Source organism: Emys orbicularis, chromosome 14 (genome assembly GCF_028017835.1).
Source record: "Emys orbicularis isolate rEmyOrb1 chromosome 14, rEmyOrb1.hap1, whole genome shotgun sequence".
Classification (NCBI taxonomy): Eukaryota; Metazoa; Chordata; order Testudines; family Emydidae; genus Emys; species Emys orbicularis.
Window position 1 is genome coordinate 36,367,762 of NC_088696.1, and position 18,347 is coordinate 36,386,108.

Consider the following 18,347-nt stretch of genomic DNA (forward strand, 5'->3'; position numbering starts at 1 on the left):
GCGCCTGGGCTAAATCTGAGTGAGTGGCACTGCGGCCTGGCGCACTCCCTCAAATTTGGCCTGGCCGCCCCTCCATCATGATGGAAGGGTGGCCGGGGCAAACCTGAGCAGCGCTGTAACCCTGTGCGCCAGGTCACAACACCCGGAATGGGAAGCCAGGCACAGCCCAAGGTGACTGCGAGGGAGGGCTAACTCTCCAGTGCCCCCTTCCCCTCCTTGGGCCCTTACCAGGCCAGGATTAGGGCTTCAGAGTCAGGGTGGAGGGTGCTGCTGCGGGTGGTCAGTGTCCCCTCGGCGTGCTGAGGAGGCGGCAGTGGCCGTGGTGGAGGAGGGCAACACTGGAGTGCTAGGATTTTGAAGAGGTATAGTTGAATTTCGTTTGTCAGGGCATTTTTTATCAAAACTCACGGAGCATTCACTAAACCCGTGACTTTTACTAAAGTTACCCTGACCACTCCATGATTTTTCGCCATGACAAATCTGCAGCTCTAATGCTTATCTATCTATCTATCTATCTATCTATCTATCTATCTATCTATCTATCTATCTATCTATCTATCTATCTATCTATCTATCTATTTGCAATCATAAGTGATAAGTGCAAGGATTGCCTTGCAATGTGTGTTTCCCAATCAGACATTTACATGCATTTCACTCGTGCCTGTGAACCTGTACCCTGCATGTGTTTATCTGTTTCAAAGTGTTCTAACAGGGAGAAGGTTGGAATTTGTAGGTGTTCTGAGGCTTCTTGTATAATTGTTTTATTTTATATTTTAGATTGTCCCCTACCACTGAAAACAAGCTTCGCCTCCATTACAGACGAGCCCTGAGGAACAATACAGACCCGTACAAAAGAGCTGTTTATTGTATCATAGGCCGGTGTGACATTGCTGATAACCAGAGTGAAGTTGCTGACAAAACAGAAGATTATCTTTGGCTAAAGGTAAGTGTGATTTCAGTACTAGGATTCAATAGGCCACATTCTCAGCTGGTGTAAATCAGCATTGGCCCATTGACTTCAGCGATCTTCACTGAGGTTCACTAGATGAGGATCTGACCTCCATGTACTTACAGCTGTTGGAAGGTGAGGAAGGGGTGGCTCTTCCTCCAGTGTTACACAGAGTTATTCTACCTCCCAGTACATTCCAATCTTAGGTCTTTCTGATACATTAAAATGACATGGTTTAGGGCCGTTGTGGTGGCAAAATGGTGGTAGAAACCTGTCCCAACTCCAGTCTGTCATTTCCTGTGCCACCAGAGCTGACATTAGTGTGAAGGCAGCGTACTTGTCTTCTGTGGGGAGAGAGTGGTTCTCCTCACTCAACAGCAATTCCCTTCAGCTGATTAAGGAGCATAACTAACTTGTTGCAAAGAGGTCCTTTACAGTTCATCCTTCCTGGATGGATCTTGGCTGAAATGTTGGCCTGGGAGTTGAGAGAAGAAGAAAATGTGAATCTCTCTCTACAGTGTTGGGGGTTCCACGGAGGAAATATGGGTAAATACTGGTCATTTGGGTATTTTCTCCTCCTATATGGAAGCCAAGGAATTAGAATAGCGAGTTTGCCGTGTAAATGCAAAATATTGTCATTATTATCGGTGGCTTGTGCCCCATGGATTTCATTTGATTGCACGCACAACTGTGAAGAAATCCTAAGGTGTGTCGAGATGGAATTCTGCTATTCTTCTTTCTGATATCTTCATGCTCCAGCAATTGATTTAACTTAGGTCCAGTTTCTGACCATTGGTCAGCTCCTGGAAGAGCACTTCTCAATTGCCTCCATCATGTAGGAGAAAGTTACTTAAAGGTCCGTGTTTCTCCTTTTTTGTGTTTAGCTGAACCAGGTGTGTTTTGATGTTGATGGTACCAGCTCCCCCCAGGACAGGTTAACGTTATCGCAATTCCAGAAACAACTGCTTGAAGACTATGGTAAGGGAGCTTTTGTGGGACTGACTCTTCTGCTGGGGTTCAGCCTCTGCTTAAAGCACTTTCTACTTCTTATGTAAACTCTAAAATCCAGTTAGACACTTCAGCTTACTTCTGAGTCTCTGAGAGCCCTCAGATACAGCTACTCCCTGAGAGGAAGAGCAGATTTCATAAGAACTGCTGAATGGTTCATATGCCTTTTCAACAGTCCAGGTAATTAACACCCATACGCTGTCCAGAGCTGGAGTCCCTTGTGCTGTGTCGTTCCTAATTACAGATCCTTTTCTCTCTTCCTGGATCTGCTAAACCCTTCTAGTAGAGCTGCCAGTTGCTGGAATCAAAGGAAGAAAATGGAGTCTCTCTCGGTCGCAGGAATGTCTTTCTTTCCAACATCTGTCTGAACACTTGAACCCCTGAGTTACTGCCCGTAGGTTACAATACCAAGTTACTCACTGAAGCCTCAAACTAGTGAATATGGCAGGAGCTTGGCTGTATAAATCGTGGCCATTTCCACTTTGGAAGGTTTTGGGAGTGGGCGAGCGATGAGGTGAGAGTGTCCAGTTCCTCCCCCAGATGCCTGTATTCAAAATTCATCTGGTCATTCTGACTGCTGAAAAAATGTAGGGCTTGATTCTCCACTGCCCTGCACATGTGTTATTACACCCTTGTACAGGGAGTGCAGAGAGAGTGTAAACCACTACCGGTGCTGCGAGTGGGTGGAGAATTCTGATCTGGTGGTGTTTTGCACTTGCTTTGCACAGGGGTAAATGTTGACACAAGGTTCAAGACAGTGGAGAATCTGTCCCCATCGAGGCATCTTTGTAAGGAGGGAGAAGAAGGACTCCTTTCAGGATGAGTAACTGTGTTCTCTTCTGCTGAATACATCGTTCTGCTGCAACCTTTCATGATATACGTGCAATGGGCAATTACAGATAAGCCAGAGATGTATGATTAGATATTCTGTTTTGTCTTGTGTGTTTATTTCCACGTGGAGTGAGTAAACAATGGTGATGTACTGTGACAGGAAGCGCCTACTGTCCCAGATCCCAGTTGCAAAATCCTCTTCACTCACACGGGTCTGTTTCTTTCCTCAGGCGAATCGCATTTTGCAGTGAATCAGCAGCCGCTTCTCTACTTCCAAGTATTGTTCTTGACAGCCCAGTTTGAAGCTGCAATTGCTTTTCTCTTCCGGATGGAGCGCTTGCGTTGTCACGCTGTTCACATTGCTTTGGTCCTCTTTGAGTTAAAGCTGCTCCTGAAATCTTCTGGGCAGAGCGCACAGCTGTGTAAGTCCTGCATGCTTCCCGCTACCATTAAGCCCTGGCCTTTAACCCTGGAGAGACTGCAGGTGGACATATCCATCCTAAGCCGTTATTTGAACCAACAGTGAAGCATGCCAGCATTCCCTAAGGGTTAACCGTGGGGGTCTGTTTAGATATTCAGAGAGTGAGTGAATGTCTTGGATGAAACACTGCTTTGATCTTTAGGTTAATGTATGATGGTGCCAAAATGTCTGATGCTAAGAAATCTTGTTTTGGTCCATGTTATTTCCAATATCCCAGTAAGTCATGAAGCCGGTGACCCTCCCGGCATGAGGCGCCTTAATTTTGTTCGCCTTTTGATGCTCTACACCCGTAAATTTGAGTCAACGGACCCAAGGGAAGCACTGCAGTATTTTTACTTTCTCAGGTAGGAGCCTGCATCTAAAATTCAGCAGCATAGTTATATTACTTCAGTAATAACCATAGAAGGTCTATGAAACACACAGATTTTTTTTTCTTTTGTTTTGTTTGTATTTTGCAGGAATGAGAAGGATAGCCAAGGAGAGAACATGTTCTTGCGTTGTGTTAGTGAGCTAGTAATCGAGAGCAGAGAGGTATGTTTGGGTAACCGTTTTCTCCCTTTCTCACTTAAAGTGAAATTCACCCCTTTATAGAAGGCCAAGTCAAGGCCTTGTGCACTACTTACGCCAAATGGGTGTGAGACAGCTAATTTCTCTCATGGTCTGTTTCTCTCCCATTACATGCGTGCATCAATGGAGAACAGATCCATATATCAGAAAGGCCATATGACCATATGTTTGGTGTTAGTTTAATACAGCACCAGAGGTGTTTGCATTTTTATGTATTTTAAATAAAAATCTTGGCTTCACTGAGTGCTCTGTTTGTGGTATACTCAGGACTGAAACTTTAGGCTACTACCAAGTGTGTTGCAGTAGGTATGCAGTTAATTTCCTTTCTTTCTTATTTTTTGTGTGTGCCTGTAGTTCGATATGATTCTGGGGAAGCTGGAGAATGATGGCAGTAGGAAGGTGAGTTGATAGCGTTTTGTATAGATATGATACAATATGTATCTCATTCTCTGGGTATGGGTGGGGGTGTGCGCGTGCACACAAGATGATTTTACAGTTATTCTCGAGCCTATTTCTGGCTTTCCTGCATTTTTTTTCACAGCTAATCTAATACCGTAGTTGCATGCAGACTATTGCTGCAAGCACAAAGTCATTTTGCAAAATGATCAGTGAGCTGCGTAAATGTGAAGGGGTGATGGTTGGCAAGGAGGAAGGCAAATAACAAGGGGTCTAGAATGAAAAGAGGATATAGTTAAAGTATATATCTAAAGAGACAAGGCATAGGGTGAAATTCTGGCTCTCTTGAATTCGATGGCAAAATTCTCAACTGACTTCAGTGAGGCCAGGATTTCATCTGTTCTATAATCAACAGCCAAGATTTTGGCGTTGGATTTAGGTTTTGGGTTAAAGAAGGCTTACATAATAAACGAGAGGCTGCGCCCATAAATGGCCTGTGAATTTTTTTTTTCCCGTTGTTAATGTGGACTATATATACTCATTCACTTCATATCTGGGTCATTTTGAATAAATTAGAAACAGCTGATATCTCAGTGCTCACTCCCCAGTTGGAGAACTCTTCTCTTACAAGAGCTCTTTCTATTTTTAATGTGGCCTTCTTATTTGTTCCCATGGAATTGTGCAGTCCATTCTAACCACAATCTGACATTGCCTTGACAGAATATTCCAGGAATTTAAATACTGTCTGATTTCAAATGCTTTCCCCCCCTCTTCCTCCCCATTTGTCTTGTCTCATCAGCCAGGAGTGATAGACAAGTTTACTAGTGACACAAAACCTATTATTAACAAAGTTGCTTCAGCGGCAGAAAATAAAGGATTATTTGAAGAAGCTGCAAAACTTTACGACCTTGCAAAGGTAAATGTGTTCTCATAGCTGCCATCCATATCTACCTATTTCATCTTATTTTAAAATACATCAACGTTGATTTGAAGGTTATTTTAATCTCAGAACGTGAACTGTCTTGACAATATTAAGCCCAAATCTTGCTCATCTCATTCTATAGCTGTTCCATTGGCTTTACTGAGGTGACTCATGAGTAAAGCAAAGAGGACTTGGATCTTAACATCCAACCCATACTGGGATTTAGCTATATGGTCCTTAAGCAGTCTAAGTTCCTGATCGATATACAATCCACATTTCAAATAATTGTTTCCAAGAGTAAGATTGTTCTGGCCAACAAAGTAATTTACCCAGTTCTTCATATTTAATTGAAATAGCATTTGGAAACAAGGCTAAAACAATAGGGCCTTTATTGCTGTAGGTACACTTATTTTGCTATTGAAATATATCCGAAGTCAAAGAGAATGGTGTGGTAGCCAGCTGTTTAATAGGGAATGGAATGCCATGTGATTTTCCAATTTTCTGATCTAACAGATGGCTAGCTAACTGGGCACTCAATTATTACCTATCTCTGCTCTCAATGGGGAGACACTCAGCACCCCCAGGATCAGGCCCTTTTACATTTTTTCACAAGGTGCAATAGCCAGGCTCTGCAACATTGCTTTTTCTTTCATGTATTTTTATTATTCAACAGAATCCAGATAAGGTATTAGAACTGATGAATAAATTACTCAGTCCCGTGGTTCCACAGATCAGCACCCCCCAGTCTAACAAAGAGAGGCTGAAGAATATGGCACATTCCATTGCAGAGAGGTAAGACTGGAAGTTGGATCTCTGAGACTGTGAAGTGACTAGAGTGTACCTGACCATTCCAGTTCAGGTTCCTACACCTCTGACAGTCAGTACACTGAGGGTTTTCTTGACCTTGTCATGCTGGCTTGCGCAGTGTCCTTATTGATGTTTTCAACGGAGAAGGGGCAGAACTTGCCCTGCCCTGCTTTTAATTACTGTATATTACACACACAGAAAATGTAATCTCGTGTTCCTGGTCAGATGAATTTGACAGAAGCAAGATCTATTACCCTTGGTCAAATCAGAAAAGGCGACCTGCAATATTACTGGAAAGGAAGGAGGGTGGCGGAGAGAGAGATATAATCTAGACAGCAATAAATATAATTAGTTGTATATTTTAGAAAGAGAATTTTTAATGAAATTTCCCTAGGCAAATTAGTTAGTAGTGATTGTTAGTTAGTGGTAGTGCAACCCACTAACTTAAAGTTGAATTAAGAATAAGCTTTAATGACTGGGGCTGTTCTGAGAGAATTGGAGACCAGAGGGAAGTGTTGGAGGTTAGCATCCTGAAAACTTTGTTTTCCAAGAACCAGGTTTGTTTCATTGCTGTTTTAATAAAATAGCATTTGGACTAAAAAGGCAACAGATTTAAACTCAAAACGGATAAGAACGTTTTACAGAAGATGAAGTGAACCAGTGGGGCTTGCTGCCACGAGATGTTATTGAGATAAAGAGCATTATAGGAATCAGAAAAGAAAGATGTTTATATGAACAGTAAGATTGTCATTTGCTGTTACAATACACTAATTTGGATAAACATTTATAAGGGACTTCAGCCTTCATGCGCCACCAACTTTCTGGGGTTCGGAGTAAACTGCTCTCATGGGCATGTTGTTGCAAAATAGTCCCATTTTTACATCTTCCTTTGAAACATCTGATAGGGGCTGTTGTCAGAAACAGGATATTATACGTCATGCTTCTGATGAAGTATGGGAATTCCTGTGTTTCAATAAAGGAAAATCCTAGTACTTTTAGAAAATTTCTTAATTCTTACCATAGTACCTTCTGATGTGCAAAAAATAAATAAAATAAACTAAGCAAATTTCCAAGCATTTCTGTCTTTTAAAATGAGAAAACATATAAATGATGTGTTGAGTTTTAGCCTGATACCTTTGACTTTCTTTACTGAAAAGTGACATTTTCAGGTCACTATTTCAATCTATCCTATCTCCTGAGAGTGAGGGTTAAAACAAGAGTGAAAATTAGTACTATATTGACTTAATATGATATATCACTCAGCAGCCGTCAAGGAAAATGAAGCCTATGGTTAGAATTTATGATCTAACAGTCTACAGTATCACTTTAATAGCTAGTTTCAGTCTCTGAGGGAGATTTTTAAACATGACTTTTTCTATAGTACTGCTTTATAGCCACACCATCATTGGCTAGATCAGCCACTTCTGCTTTTTCTCCCCACCTTGTGCTTCCTAATGTTCAGGACAGTTGACTAGGCCATGGGTTTCTGTTTCCCATTTAATTATTGTATAGGGCTTTTCTTCAGCTTATGTATTGTGGACAATGTTTTAGTGACACAAGCAGCACTTGGGCCAGTGATCACGTTCTTGCATCATTTCACGGGAACAGAGGACATGCCATATACAGAATAGACCAAATGTCCATCTAGTTTGGTATTCTGTCCCAAAGAATGGCTAATGCAAGATGCATCAGAGGACGGACGGTTCAAAGTCTATATAATGCACTTGACCAACTGCACTGTACTACTGGAGTGGGGAAGAGAGCCAGACCCTGTTGGCAATCTGTTCAGAATGTAAAGAATGAGGATTGGTATCCTTTGTATTTCTGTTCTAGGTAGTATAGCTAGAAATAATATTCATAAGTGTCTAGCCCTTTTAAAAGTCTTACTAAGGTATTTGCCTGAATATCCCAAGGCAGCAAGTTTCACAGGTAACTATGCTGTATAAACAGTATTTTAAAGATGCTTACACAACACCTGCCCTTCAGATAAATAGGATTCCAGTTTCCATGGCCAGCTGTCACTTGCATATGGAAACATTAGCAATGTAGATGTAAATACACATTTTATTTGTGAGTAAGAATTAGGAGTGAGAGAAATAATTAAAGTGAGACAAAGAGAAAGCTGCCAGAAACTCTGTTCTAGTTAAGAGAAATGAAAGCTGTCTTTTTGTTGGTAGATGCTGTTGTCTTTTTGCTTCAAGCCTGAACTTCCAAGGAATTGCAAGTTAGGAACTCATGTCTATAAGTGGATGCCGTTTTGCACAGTACAATTGTAAACACTTTTTTTTCTTTCAGGTATAAAGCTCAAGGGATAAGTACAAAGAAATCCATTGACTCCACATTCTACCTTCTGTTAGACTTGATCACATTTTTTGATGAATATCATGCCGGTCACATTGACAGGGCCTTTGATGTAAGTTCCATTTGAAGCACAGACTTACCGATGCCCTTGTAAACCCAAAGCATTTCATGTAACACCACTTAAAACAATAAAAAAGTGTCATGGGATCTTACATTGAATGAGTTAAAAGGTGCAGTGATGATACAGGAATTTAAAAAGTGTATTTCTTTCCTGTAATCTGATCATCAGGAAGATTTTTTTCTGGAGACAGTTTGTAGCCCCGGAACAAAATGTTCATGCTACATCAATGAATGGGTAAGCGGTAAAATGCTGTCTAATAGAGTAATCGGGTACAATTCAGTTATTTAATCGAGTTCTTTGCAAACATTTCAAAATTACAAACCTGTTACTTAGCCTACTTTTATTCCTGCTCTCCTTTTTGTAGATTATTGAACATCTAAAGCTTGTGCCCCTGAGCCAAGACTGTGTGGAAGAGAGGGTGGCTGCCTTCAGAAATTTCAGCGATGAAGTAAGCAACGCCTTATGCCTTCAACCTTTTGCTATTTCTGTCTTGCCAGAGAAGTGGAAGAGCCCTGTAGTTTTGCCGTTTTATAGTTTGTAACTGGAAATATTATTGATCAGGTCCAGATTAATTCTATATTCTAGTCTTTGAGCGCGACGTTTTCCATTACACCACTAGGGCTCCTCCGTGCAGCATTAAGATCAGGCACTAGAAAGCTCAGAACTTGGTATCCATTTTGTGGAACTGGATCTGTTTGGAATCGTCCACACCATGTTTTGTGAGTTCTAACACCGAGTTCAGAAAATGTATTTGAAAAGTTTCAACATTTGTATTGAATTGGGCCCTCGATGCTTTCAACAGCCACTCAGCATGTGAGGGAACGTGGGTTTCTTTCCTTCCAAACTAAAGGAAATTATAACTAGTTTGCAGCTGCAGCAATTACCCTGGGAAATTGTCCATTGAAATTGACATGCCAGGGGCAAAGCCTCCCTAGCACTTACTTTTGAACCTTATATCAAATGTTAGATGTAATCTTAAAATATATTGAAGAGGATTTTTAATAGCATAATCGTTTTTTGTTGCTAAGTGAACTTGTAGATGAAAGGCTTGTGAATGAATGAATGACATTTCCCTTCAAGCCTTAGAATTTATTGATTCCTTCCTGACTCATACATATGGTAGATGTTGCCCTAAAGTCACTTGCCTGTAATCAAACTGCCTTAGATTCGAACAGGTGCAAATACAACCGAAGAGTTTAACATTGTGGGTCTTGACTCTTTGTTTGTAAATTCATCCACCTTCAAAGTACTAGCTGAGGTGGTAAAAGAAGGATTTTCCTACCATTTTTTTTTTTTTCCTATCATGATGGTTAGTGGTAGGATGAAGCGTCTTGAGCAACCTTTACTGTGCTTTCTATCATCTTAGCACAAAAATTAGTATCCAGATGACCACCATGCCCATAGCTAACACTACGGAATTTTAGGGGGGAAAAAAATCCTTACTGCTACAGCATAATTGATGGTAGCCGCAGTGGGAATTTTCTAACATTCCATAGCATGTGCATGGCCCATCCGTAAAGCATCCTCCCTGCCTACCTGTTACTAATGAAGAACCACAGCCTTTTGACCGAAGGGTTAGATCAGTATTTAACAGAGAAGAGTGTCTGGAACCATTTGAAAGCAATCTCTGCAGTGTAATACCCAGTTTCTAATACTGGGGGGAATGGATAGCTCAGTGGTTTGAGCATTGGCCTGCTAAACCCAGGGTTGTGAGCTCAATCCTTGAGGGAGCCATTTAGGGATCTGGGGTAAAAATCTGTCTGGGGATTCATCCTGCTTTGAGCAGGGGATTGGACTAGATGACCTCCCAAGGTCCCTTCAAACCCTGATAGTCTATGAATAGTGGTTGCCTTTGTTGGCCTTTTAAGTCCAGTTCAGCTGATCTCACACCAACATTTTAAGAAGATGTCTTGCTTGATGTTGTCAGCTTGGAAATGAATACAGGAGCAGGAGACTGACTGACTGAATAACAGCCTAATGCTGAGGGACTGTGCCCATGCTGACATGACAGCATTGCTGTCATCTCTTGACTCTGTTTGGAGCAGTGAATCATACAGTACTAAGAATGAAAAAGGTACTGATTTCAGTTTCACTCTTCATGTCCTAGATTTGTAAATCAAATCTGTGGTGTCTTCATGCAAAACTTGGAAATCTGTCCTGTTTAGAAGCAGTTCTGCTGAGGTCATCAACTTTTTTCTTCCCTCCGTTTTCATTTCTTTGGATATTTGCCATAAATCAGTATATTTTATTTCTTCAGAGTGCATATTCTCCTGCTGCTCATTCCCCACCTGAAGTCACAATCCTCTCTTCATTATGACCCAGTCATCTTCAAATCAAGTTAATTGTGAGGTGGCATTTCTCAACACATCCTCCTGTATAGACAACAGATAGCGCTCCGCTTTCTGACCTCTTCTACTAACAGTAATGACTCCGGGTTGACCTGCTCTTCATTCCCTTGTGTTCTTTTTTTTCTTTGCATAGATCAGACACAATTTATCTGAGGTCCTTCTTGCGACCATGAATATTTTGTTCACGCAATACAAGAGGATGAAAGGTACAAGCCCTGCCACTCCTGCGAGACCCCAGCGTGTAATGGAGGATAGAGATTCGGTAAGGTTATAGTCCTTCTCGTCGGTCAGTGATGTTTGCTGAATGCTTTTCTTCTTCAAGATTTTGGGTCTCAAATGTATGTAACAACAAACCTCAGATGGTCACTATCTTAGACTGACTTGTTATTCACTTACAAGACAGCTTGCTTAGGGCATGTCTACACTGCAGTTAACCTGGGCTCTTAGCCAGGTTTTAGCCTGTGACTCACGCACAAAAACCTCTGACCCGGGTTTGGAGGCGCTTTAAGCCTCGGCTACCTGACCTGGCTGGGGACGTGAGTTAGAGCCTAAGCACTGTGTTGACTAAGGCTTGAGCTCGCCCACTTTGTAGTGAGGATGCAGGCTTTAAAAAAAGGGTAAGGACAAAGATTTATGGGGGCTCAACCCTTTAATGTTGGGAAAGAATGTCATTGTAAATCACACTGCGCTGATTTTAAAAAGGTAGTTACATCCCGTACCCTCCTCTTATCAAGAAAAAAGTGTGATAAATTTGCCTATTGATGGGATCTTTATTAGCTATTGTCCCATAACTAATGCACTGAATCCCAGTGATTGATGCAGTGGATTTGACTGTTACACTGTTCACTGTTAAGAACCGGACTCCCTCTCCTCCTGTCATTTAGGTTAGTGCTTTGTCTCTGATGTTGCAAAACAGATTTCTAGATCTTGTTTCCATTTTCACCTGGGTGGGGTGGGGTGAGCGGGTGGGATTTAGGGGACCCCCCCGATCCCAAACTTCCACACCAAGGAAACATGGAAGGACATTAGGAACATTTAGAAATTACTCAAGGGCAGCAAAATAAACCTCCAGTATGTGTCACTGCAGGAACAGACTTTAAACCGAACTAGAGAGTTTTCAGTATTACTGGTTGTGACTGGGACCAAACCTGAAGTCTTTACTCAAGTAAATCTCCCATGGATAGGCCTGAGTAAGGAGTACAGGAACTCGGCCTTTAATTTAACTGGTTGGGGGAAAAATAAATTCCCCTTTTAGAGTTAATAACTCAGGTCATAGCCAGCTTTATTTCATGCGTTTATCACATACTAGGCAAATACTATAACTTGACTTGCACATTTCAGTATTAGAGAGAACCTCTTCCACAATAGATACATTTAAAAGAGAGTGAAGTTTACATTTTTTAAAAATCAAGGTGATAAAGTACCTTTTTGCTTTGATGTACAGCCTATACTTGTATAGGTTATTTAACTACAAAACCCTGCCTTGCAATAACAGTTGTAGCCTAGACTGGCAGAAGCAAGGAAGGACTTTTAGCAGTTGGGCTGTCACCTCACTTTTAACTTACTCTTATGTGAAGCCATCTCAGAATAATGCAAGATAATACCTATGATATGTGCTCCTAGAACTGCCGTAAGGGTGGAGGAGTGGCAGCCTTAGCTCCAAAGTCCCTTGCTTTTAAGTGAAGCCCTCTCCTTCGACTGTGTGTGTGTTGTTCATGTTTCACAGTGTTGTGCCATATTGTGTAGGTTCTGTTTTCTGCCATCTCCACTGAGGTATAACTCCAGCAAGTCCCATTGCAGTGTGCAGGGTTCTCCAGGGATAATAAAGCTGATCATTGACAGGATTAGCTGCTAGCTAGCAGGACTTTGCACAGAAGGAAACCAGTATGTTTTCCGGAGCCATTTATAATGTCAGCTTCTTTGCTGTGAAGGTGTCTAGTGAGCAGCCTGTGCATTCCTATGCTGTTGCAGTTGTGGACAGCTGCTGATTATTTTCCTTGTTTAAAAATCCTTTTAACTTCTATAGTTCAGGCATGAAAGCTTGTTACCTGGCTTTCTAGCCTTGTTATGGCATCTTAGATATTTGGTGGTGATCAAAGGCACGACTGGATTTCTATTTCAGTACCATCCCATTTCTGTGCCACAGGAGCCTACTATTAGACATTGCAGTGGGCGGTGTGGCTGCTGTGCCCTGTTCAGTGGAGTCACTTGTGGGAGAAGAGGGCAGTAGTGCTGATCATAAGTCCACAAGAATGAAGACATCTCCCTCCTGTGGAATTAGTTACATTTGCTGGGGGATGTAAAACCCCCCACAAAACTGTGGCCACCATTCTCCCCTTACTTCTGCAAAGAAGAGCTCAGACCCACAGATCTGACCCTTGGGGCATGGAAGGAGAGGTAGATAATGGCTTTCTAGCGTGCTTCCCTTTCTCCTTACCATGCAGAACCCCCCCGGATGGCTCTGTGGCATTCCAGTTTCACTGTTGTTGGGGTGCTTATGGGGGGGGGGAATGAGAGAAGGAAGGGGCCTTGCTCCAGCAAAATCTCCCCCACCCAAATCAGCAGGGGAAGCCAACATGAGTTCCTATAGAGCACTTCCTCCTCTGCACATTTGGAAAATACAAACACACAAGCCCGGGGAGAGATTCTAGGGGAAGCTCCTGGCAGCATGGCTCTTGTCAGCATTGTCCAGGGGACTCAGCAAGATGAGGAGAGGCTGGGCAGCAGTGTGGAGTCAAAGGTTATTCACAGAGATGTCCGTTACCTTCATCAGATCTCTAGAGACCTGCAACTGTCCCCTGGAGCCCTTTAGCTTCTTCGGTGGTAGGGACCCCTCCTCTCTTCAGGAGAACTAATAGGAAATGTCACAAGTAGCACTTCTTGCAGTTTCCAGTCCACATGCAGGTTATTCCTTCTCAGGGGAGAATGGGACCCTGAGTTAGAAGAACATAATTCTCTTAATCGCCACTGAAATGTGCCCATTGGTGCCACTAGGGTGACCATCTTGAGCCATATTCCAGTGAAATCAGAGGGAGTTGTATTGGATCCATATAGAGCACACAGCAATGGGGTGTATAAGAATACCACCAGTGGTGGTACACGTGCGCTGTTTTGCTTTTTCAATCTTCCTGCTTCCATTAAAATAATAATCATCATCTCTAGCTTTCCCAATGCCAGTTGAAAGCCAAGCTACCTCTTAAAATATTTTTTAAATAGCCGGGTTTTTAAGTAGAGCAATTTTTAGGAATTTATTTAATGATGAAATTAATTGGCGACATGGATTAAGAAACAAAATCCTATCCAGCCAGACCTGGTCTGTTTGCCAAGTTTCAGTCCGATACAGATTACAGCAAGCCAAATTACGATCTGGGAAAACATGGTTTTAATGGCAGTGGCAGCTAAAACCTAATTAACACGTCACTGCCATGTAATACACTCGCCCAGTGATTTGCTATTAACTCCTTGGGACAGCTGAAGGGCATTCTCCTGGCAGAGGAAATATGAAGTGAAAAAGCCACAGGGCTCTTTTTATTTGCAGTTTTATTTCAAAGCACAAGTGAAAGTTGTGTTGTGTTGTTTGGTTGATTTCTTCCTGAATGATCATTAAGTAATTACAACCAATGGAACACCAACATCTCTAGGCTTCTTTTAACCTTCTCTGAAAACCTCCACCCCTTAGGGTACGTCTACACTTACCTCGGGGTCCGGTGGCAGGCAATCGATGTTCTGGGAAAGATTTATCGCGTCTTGTCTAGACGCGATAAATCGATCCCGGAAATGCTCGCCGTCGACGCCGGTACTCCAGCTCGGCGAGAGGAGTACGCAGCATCGACGGGGGAGCCTGCCTGCAGCGTCTGGACCCGCGGTAAGTTCGGACTAAGGTACTTCGAATTCAGCTACGTTATTAACGTAGCTGAATTTGCGTACCTTAGTCCGAAGTGGGGGGTTAGTGTGGACCAGGCCTTACTGCTGGGGATCAGAATGGCTTTTTAAAACTATGTTGGCTCCCATATCATCACCAGTGAAAAGATAAGGGGGACAGTAAATGCACTGACTTTGAAGAGGTCACTGTTTATTCCCTGCTCCTCAGCCTTAGTATTCATCATCATCATCATCATCATTTCTTGCCTTTTTGTAAAGCGCTTTCATCTCAAAGAATCGCACTGCAAACGTGTAATTTACAGACGTAACCGATTCAGTTCTACTCGGTGATCACTTCGCCCACCACTGAAATGCAGCCCACCTGTGGGGCAAAATGTGACTGCACAGCCACTGTACACAACAGCGTAGGGAGAGCGTAAGCGGAAAATGGTGGTGGTGGGAGAAAGTGCAGGGGTGACTCAGAGTCTGTGTACAGAAAGTTGTCCCCGGATTTGGGATTTGGCTAGGTTACTAGGATTAATATCCCATAGCTCACTTTATAATTTTCCTGCCGTTGCAGGGGCCTCAGGCATTGGTAGCAACTTGCTCCCTCCTGTTCTCTGCCTGAGGACTGAAATGCCTTAGGGTATGTCTGCCCTGCAATGTAAACCCAGGGTTAGTGTGACTCATAGACTTTAAGGTCAGAAGGGACCATTATGATAATCTAGTCTGACCTCCTGCACAACGCAGGCCACAGAATCTCACCCACCCACTCCTGTAACAAACCCCTAATTTATGTCTGAGTTATTGAAGTCCTCAAATCGTGGTTTTGAGTCAGCTGACCCACGTTAGGGAACCTTGGGCTTGAGCATCTACATTGTATTTTAACCCTGTGTTAAGGATTTGCTGACCCATGCTTGAACCTAGGGCTCTGGTGTCCACAATGCAGTGCATAGACCCGAGTCAAAGTAACTCTGTCCCACAGTCTCTAGTGCTCCCCCTGCCCCCCAAAGAATAGTTGGTCTAGCCCTAGGACTGTGCTACACATTATCCGGAAGCAGCTGGCTTTGCAACAGGCTTGATGGGTTCATTCTCCGTTGCAAACCCAGGAAGCTCTCTGATCGCGTGCTTGCAAATCGGTGATCGGAACACAATGGGTTAACGCTGACCTGAGCTGCTGTCGTGGCTTCCATTTTCAGCAGAGTGTATTGCAGGTTGTTGGGATAGAGCGGGCTAAGGAAGTTGTCCCATGGAATTGTGGGATATTTCCGGCTCACTCCTGGGACCTGAGTCAAGTGAGGCTGTGTCTATGCTGCAAAGCAATAGAGCTCAGACCCTGGGTCCCGGCTTAACTCGAGCTTGGACCCTCCAGCCCTCTAGAGTCTTGGGACCTGGGTCCGAGCCCTGTGTAGGCGCTATTGCAGTGTAGATACAAGGGGAGTTAGGCTTGGGCTTACGTTTCAATGTAGACATACCCTCAGTGAGACCCAGGTTATTGGACCCAACACAGGACTAACTGGGTGAAATTTAATGGCCTCTCATATACAGGAGGTCAGGCTAGATGATCTGATGGTCCCTTCTGGCCTTAAACTCTATGAAATATATTAAATAACCTACTGCCTCATAAATTGCAATGGGATCTGAGTGACAGCCGATCGTCAGAACCTTGGCCTCGCATCTCCCTTGAGAGGTCGCCTCCAGCAGTGTATTGCTGCTGCGCTGACTCAGAGGGAAGAGTGCCTGCTGAATGGCCAGCAGCGCCGCTGGCAGCACCGCTGGCAGCACGTAGGTGTTCTTGGAGGTCTCTCATCCAAATCCTTATTCAGCCCAACCTTGCTGAACTTGGGGGGGGTGACCAACAGGATTGCAGCACCAGATCAAAATGTGGTGCTGTATGGCAGCTGTGCCGTCTAGTTTTGTGTCGTGCCAGCCCTTTAGAAAACAGCGGAAGGGGTTTATACACGTGCTATTGATATATCACAAGTGGAATAAAATGACGTTTGAGCTCAGTATTAAATGAAAATTGTTTAGTATTTTCCTATATTATTAATCCAATTTTTCTTAAATTTGAGACACTAGATTTATACATTAGCCAAATGTGGATGCCCTTATTAAATTACATACAACCAGGTTCTGTTTCCATTGGCCAAATAACCTGTTTAATATTGTACTGAAAAGGGATGGTCTTGTCCAGACCGGGTGCAGGGGTGCCGTTGTTACGGACTCCAGCTACAATAAGGTTCAATAACTGCAGTTTGTAAATCCCCTGTACCCTGATTCATCCTGCCCTTGATTAACCATTGATATGCCCACAACAACCAGGGTTGCTTTAACTTCCCAATTCATCCAGCAGACTGAAGAATGATCTTGAGTCCCATTATGTCTCTAAACACAGACTTTTCAGTATAACAATTTAAGGATACTTCATGTTTAGGAGGAAAACCTTACTGCAGGCTAACAAAAGCCTCAGTTTTCAGCCTCTGATTTATTATGCACAGAATAGGGCTAACCTAACCATGTAACCCGGAAACATTCTCAAGATATCCGAGTTGGGTTTTATGCATTTAATTTTTTAATTCAGGGAATTTAAAAAAAATAGTTTTAGATTCTGCAGCTGCAACATGGCCACCTTCGTGCACATGTCGTATTTTCTGTTACAGTACAGGGTGTTAACATTAATTTAATACCTTTATAGGCCTGATTCTCAGTTACATTCACTGCTGTGGCAGAGTAAAGGCACTTTAAAAGGGGTATAACCCACTCTGCCAGTGTGGTGTAAGGGCCTTAGTGTAATAGAGAATGAAGACCTAAATGTTTGTGTAGTGTGGCTGATTTCCCGGATCAATAAGTTTGTATTTCCTCTCATTTGTGCTTTAAAATGTCAATTGTCACATTGCATTGATGTGATTTATTTATTTATTTATTTTTAATTTGCATTTCTTAGTCTTATTTTAAAATAGAGAAGAATTTTGATACAGTGATGGAAATCAGTGAGATTGTTCTTGCAGCAGGGTAATACTCTGTTGCTGAAAAAGCCTTTTTGAGGGAAATTTTACATCAATAGGATTTTTAAATGAATGGGTGACTCAACATACTTTTGACATTCACAAATGAAAATAATTGGATTTCCTTGCTAACTGTGGAGAAGCGTTGTCAGAAGAGTAACAGTGTGAAAGACAGATTATCTGTGCCTGTTTGACTTGGGAGTGTTTCAGAAATGAATCTGTAAATGAACCACTGTTCAGAGCTGAGTGGTTTTCGATGGACCTAATTTAAAGTAACTGGTACTTTATTTTTTTATTTCTTAGCAACTCCGGTCCCAAGCTCGTGCACTGATAACATTTGCTGGAATGATCCCCTACAGAACTTCAGGAGACACGAATGCAAGACTGGTGCAGATGGAGGTCCTTATGAATTAGCACAGATGCTTTCAGTTAGAACTGTAGCATCATCCCCTTCCTGTCATTAGTTCTTTAAGAGGATGGGCCCAATATCATTTGTATCCTGTATTTTTGTCGATGAAAATAAATTTCTTTGGTTTATATTTGTTTTTGACATCTTTTTATTTTCACTGATTTGTATTTTTTATTCATTTTTTTTTTAATTGCTTTATAGAAAAACATGCTTTAAGTAAATGGGCCATACGGAGAGAGATGTGGTAGCTTTTATTTTTAGAGAGGTCAATAAACTACTGTATCGTACAATCAGGAAGTGACCGAGGAAGCTTTTAATGGCAATGCAGTTTTCTCTGAATT

At 42.4% G+C, this 18,347-nt stretch overlaps 1 protein-coding gene across 1 annotated transcript in view; it reads left to right on the forward strand.

Moving 5' to 3' along the window:
* NUP93 (nucleoporin 93) overlaps positions 1–18,126 on the forward strand; it is a 130,947-nt gene extending 112,821 nt beyond the window's left edge. The window contains exons 11-22 of the mRNA XM_065416422.1: positions 778–943; positions 1,834–1,927; positions 3,019–3,210; positions 3,487–3,613; positions 3,728–3,800; positions 4,191–4,235; positions 5,032–5,148; positions 5,828–5,946; positions 8,257–8,374; positions 8,748–8,831; positions 10,865–10,993; positions 17,901–18,126. Coding sequence (XP_065272494.1) covers positions 778–943; positions 1,834–1,927; positions 3,019–3,210; positions 3,487–3,613; positions 3,728–3,800; positions 4,191–4,235; positions 5,032–5,148; positions 5,828–5,946; positions 8,257–8,374; positions 8,748–8,831; positions 10,865–10,993; positions 17,901–18,011 — 1,375 coding nt within the window. The 3' untranslated portion in view covers positions 18,012–18,126. The remainder of the gene's footprint in view (positions 1–777; positions 944–1,833; positions 1,928–3,018; positions 3,211–3,486; positions 3,614–3,727; positions 3,801–4,190; positions 4,236–5,031; positions 5,149–5,827; positions 5,947–8,256; positions 8,375–8,747; positions 8,832–10,864; positions 10,994–17,900) is intronic.
* Positions 18,127–18,347: the final 221 nt, after the last annotated feature.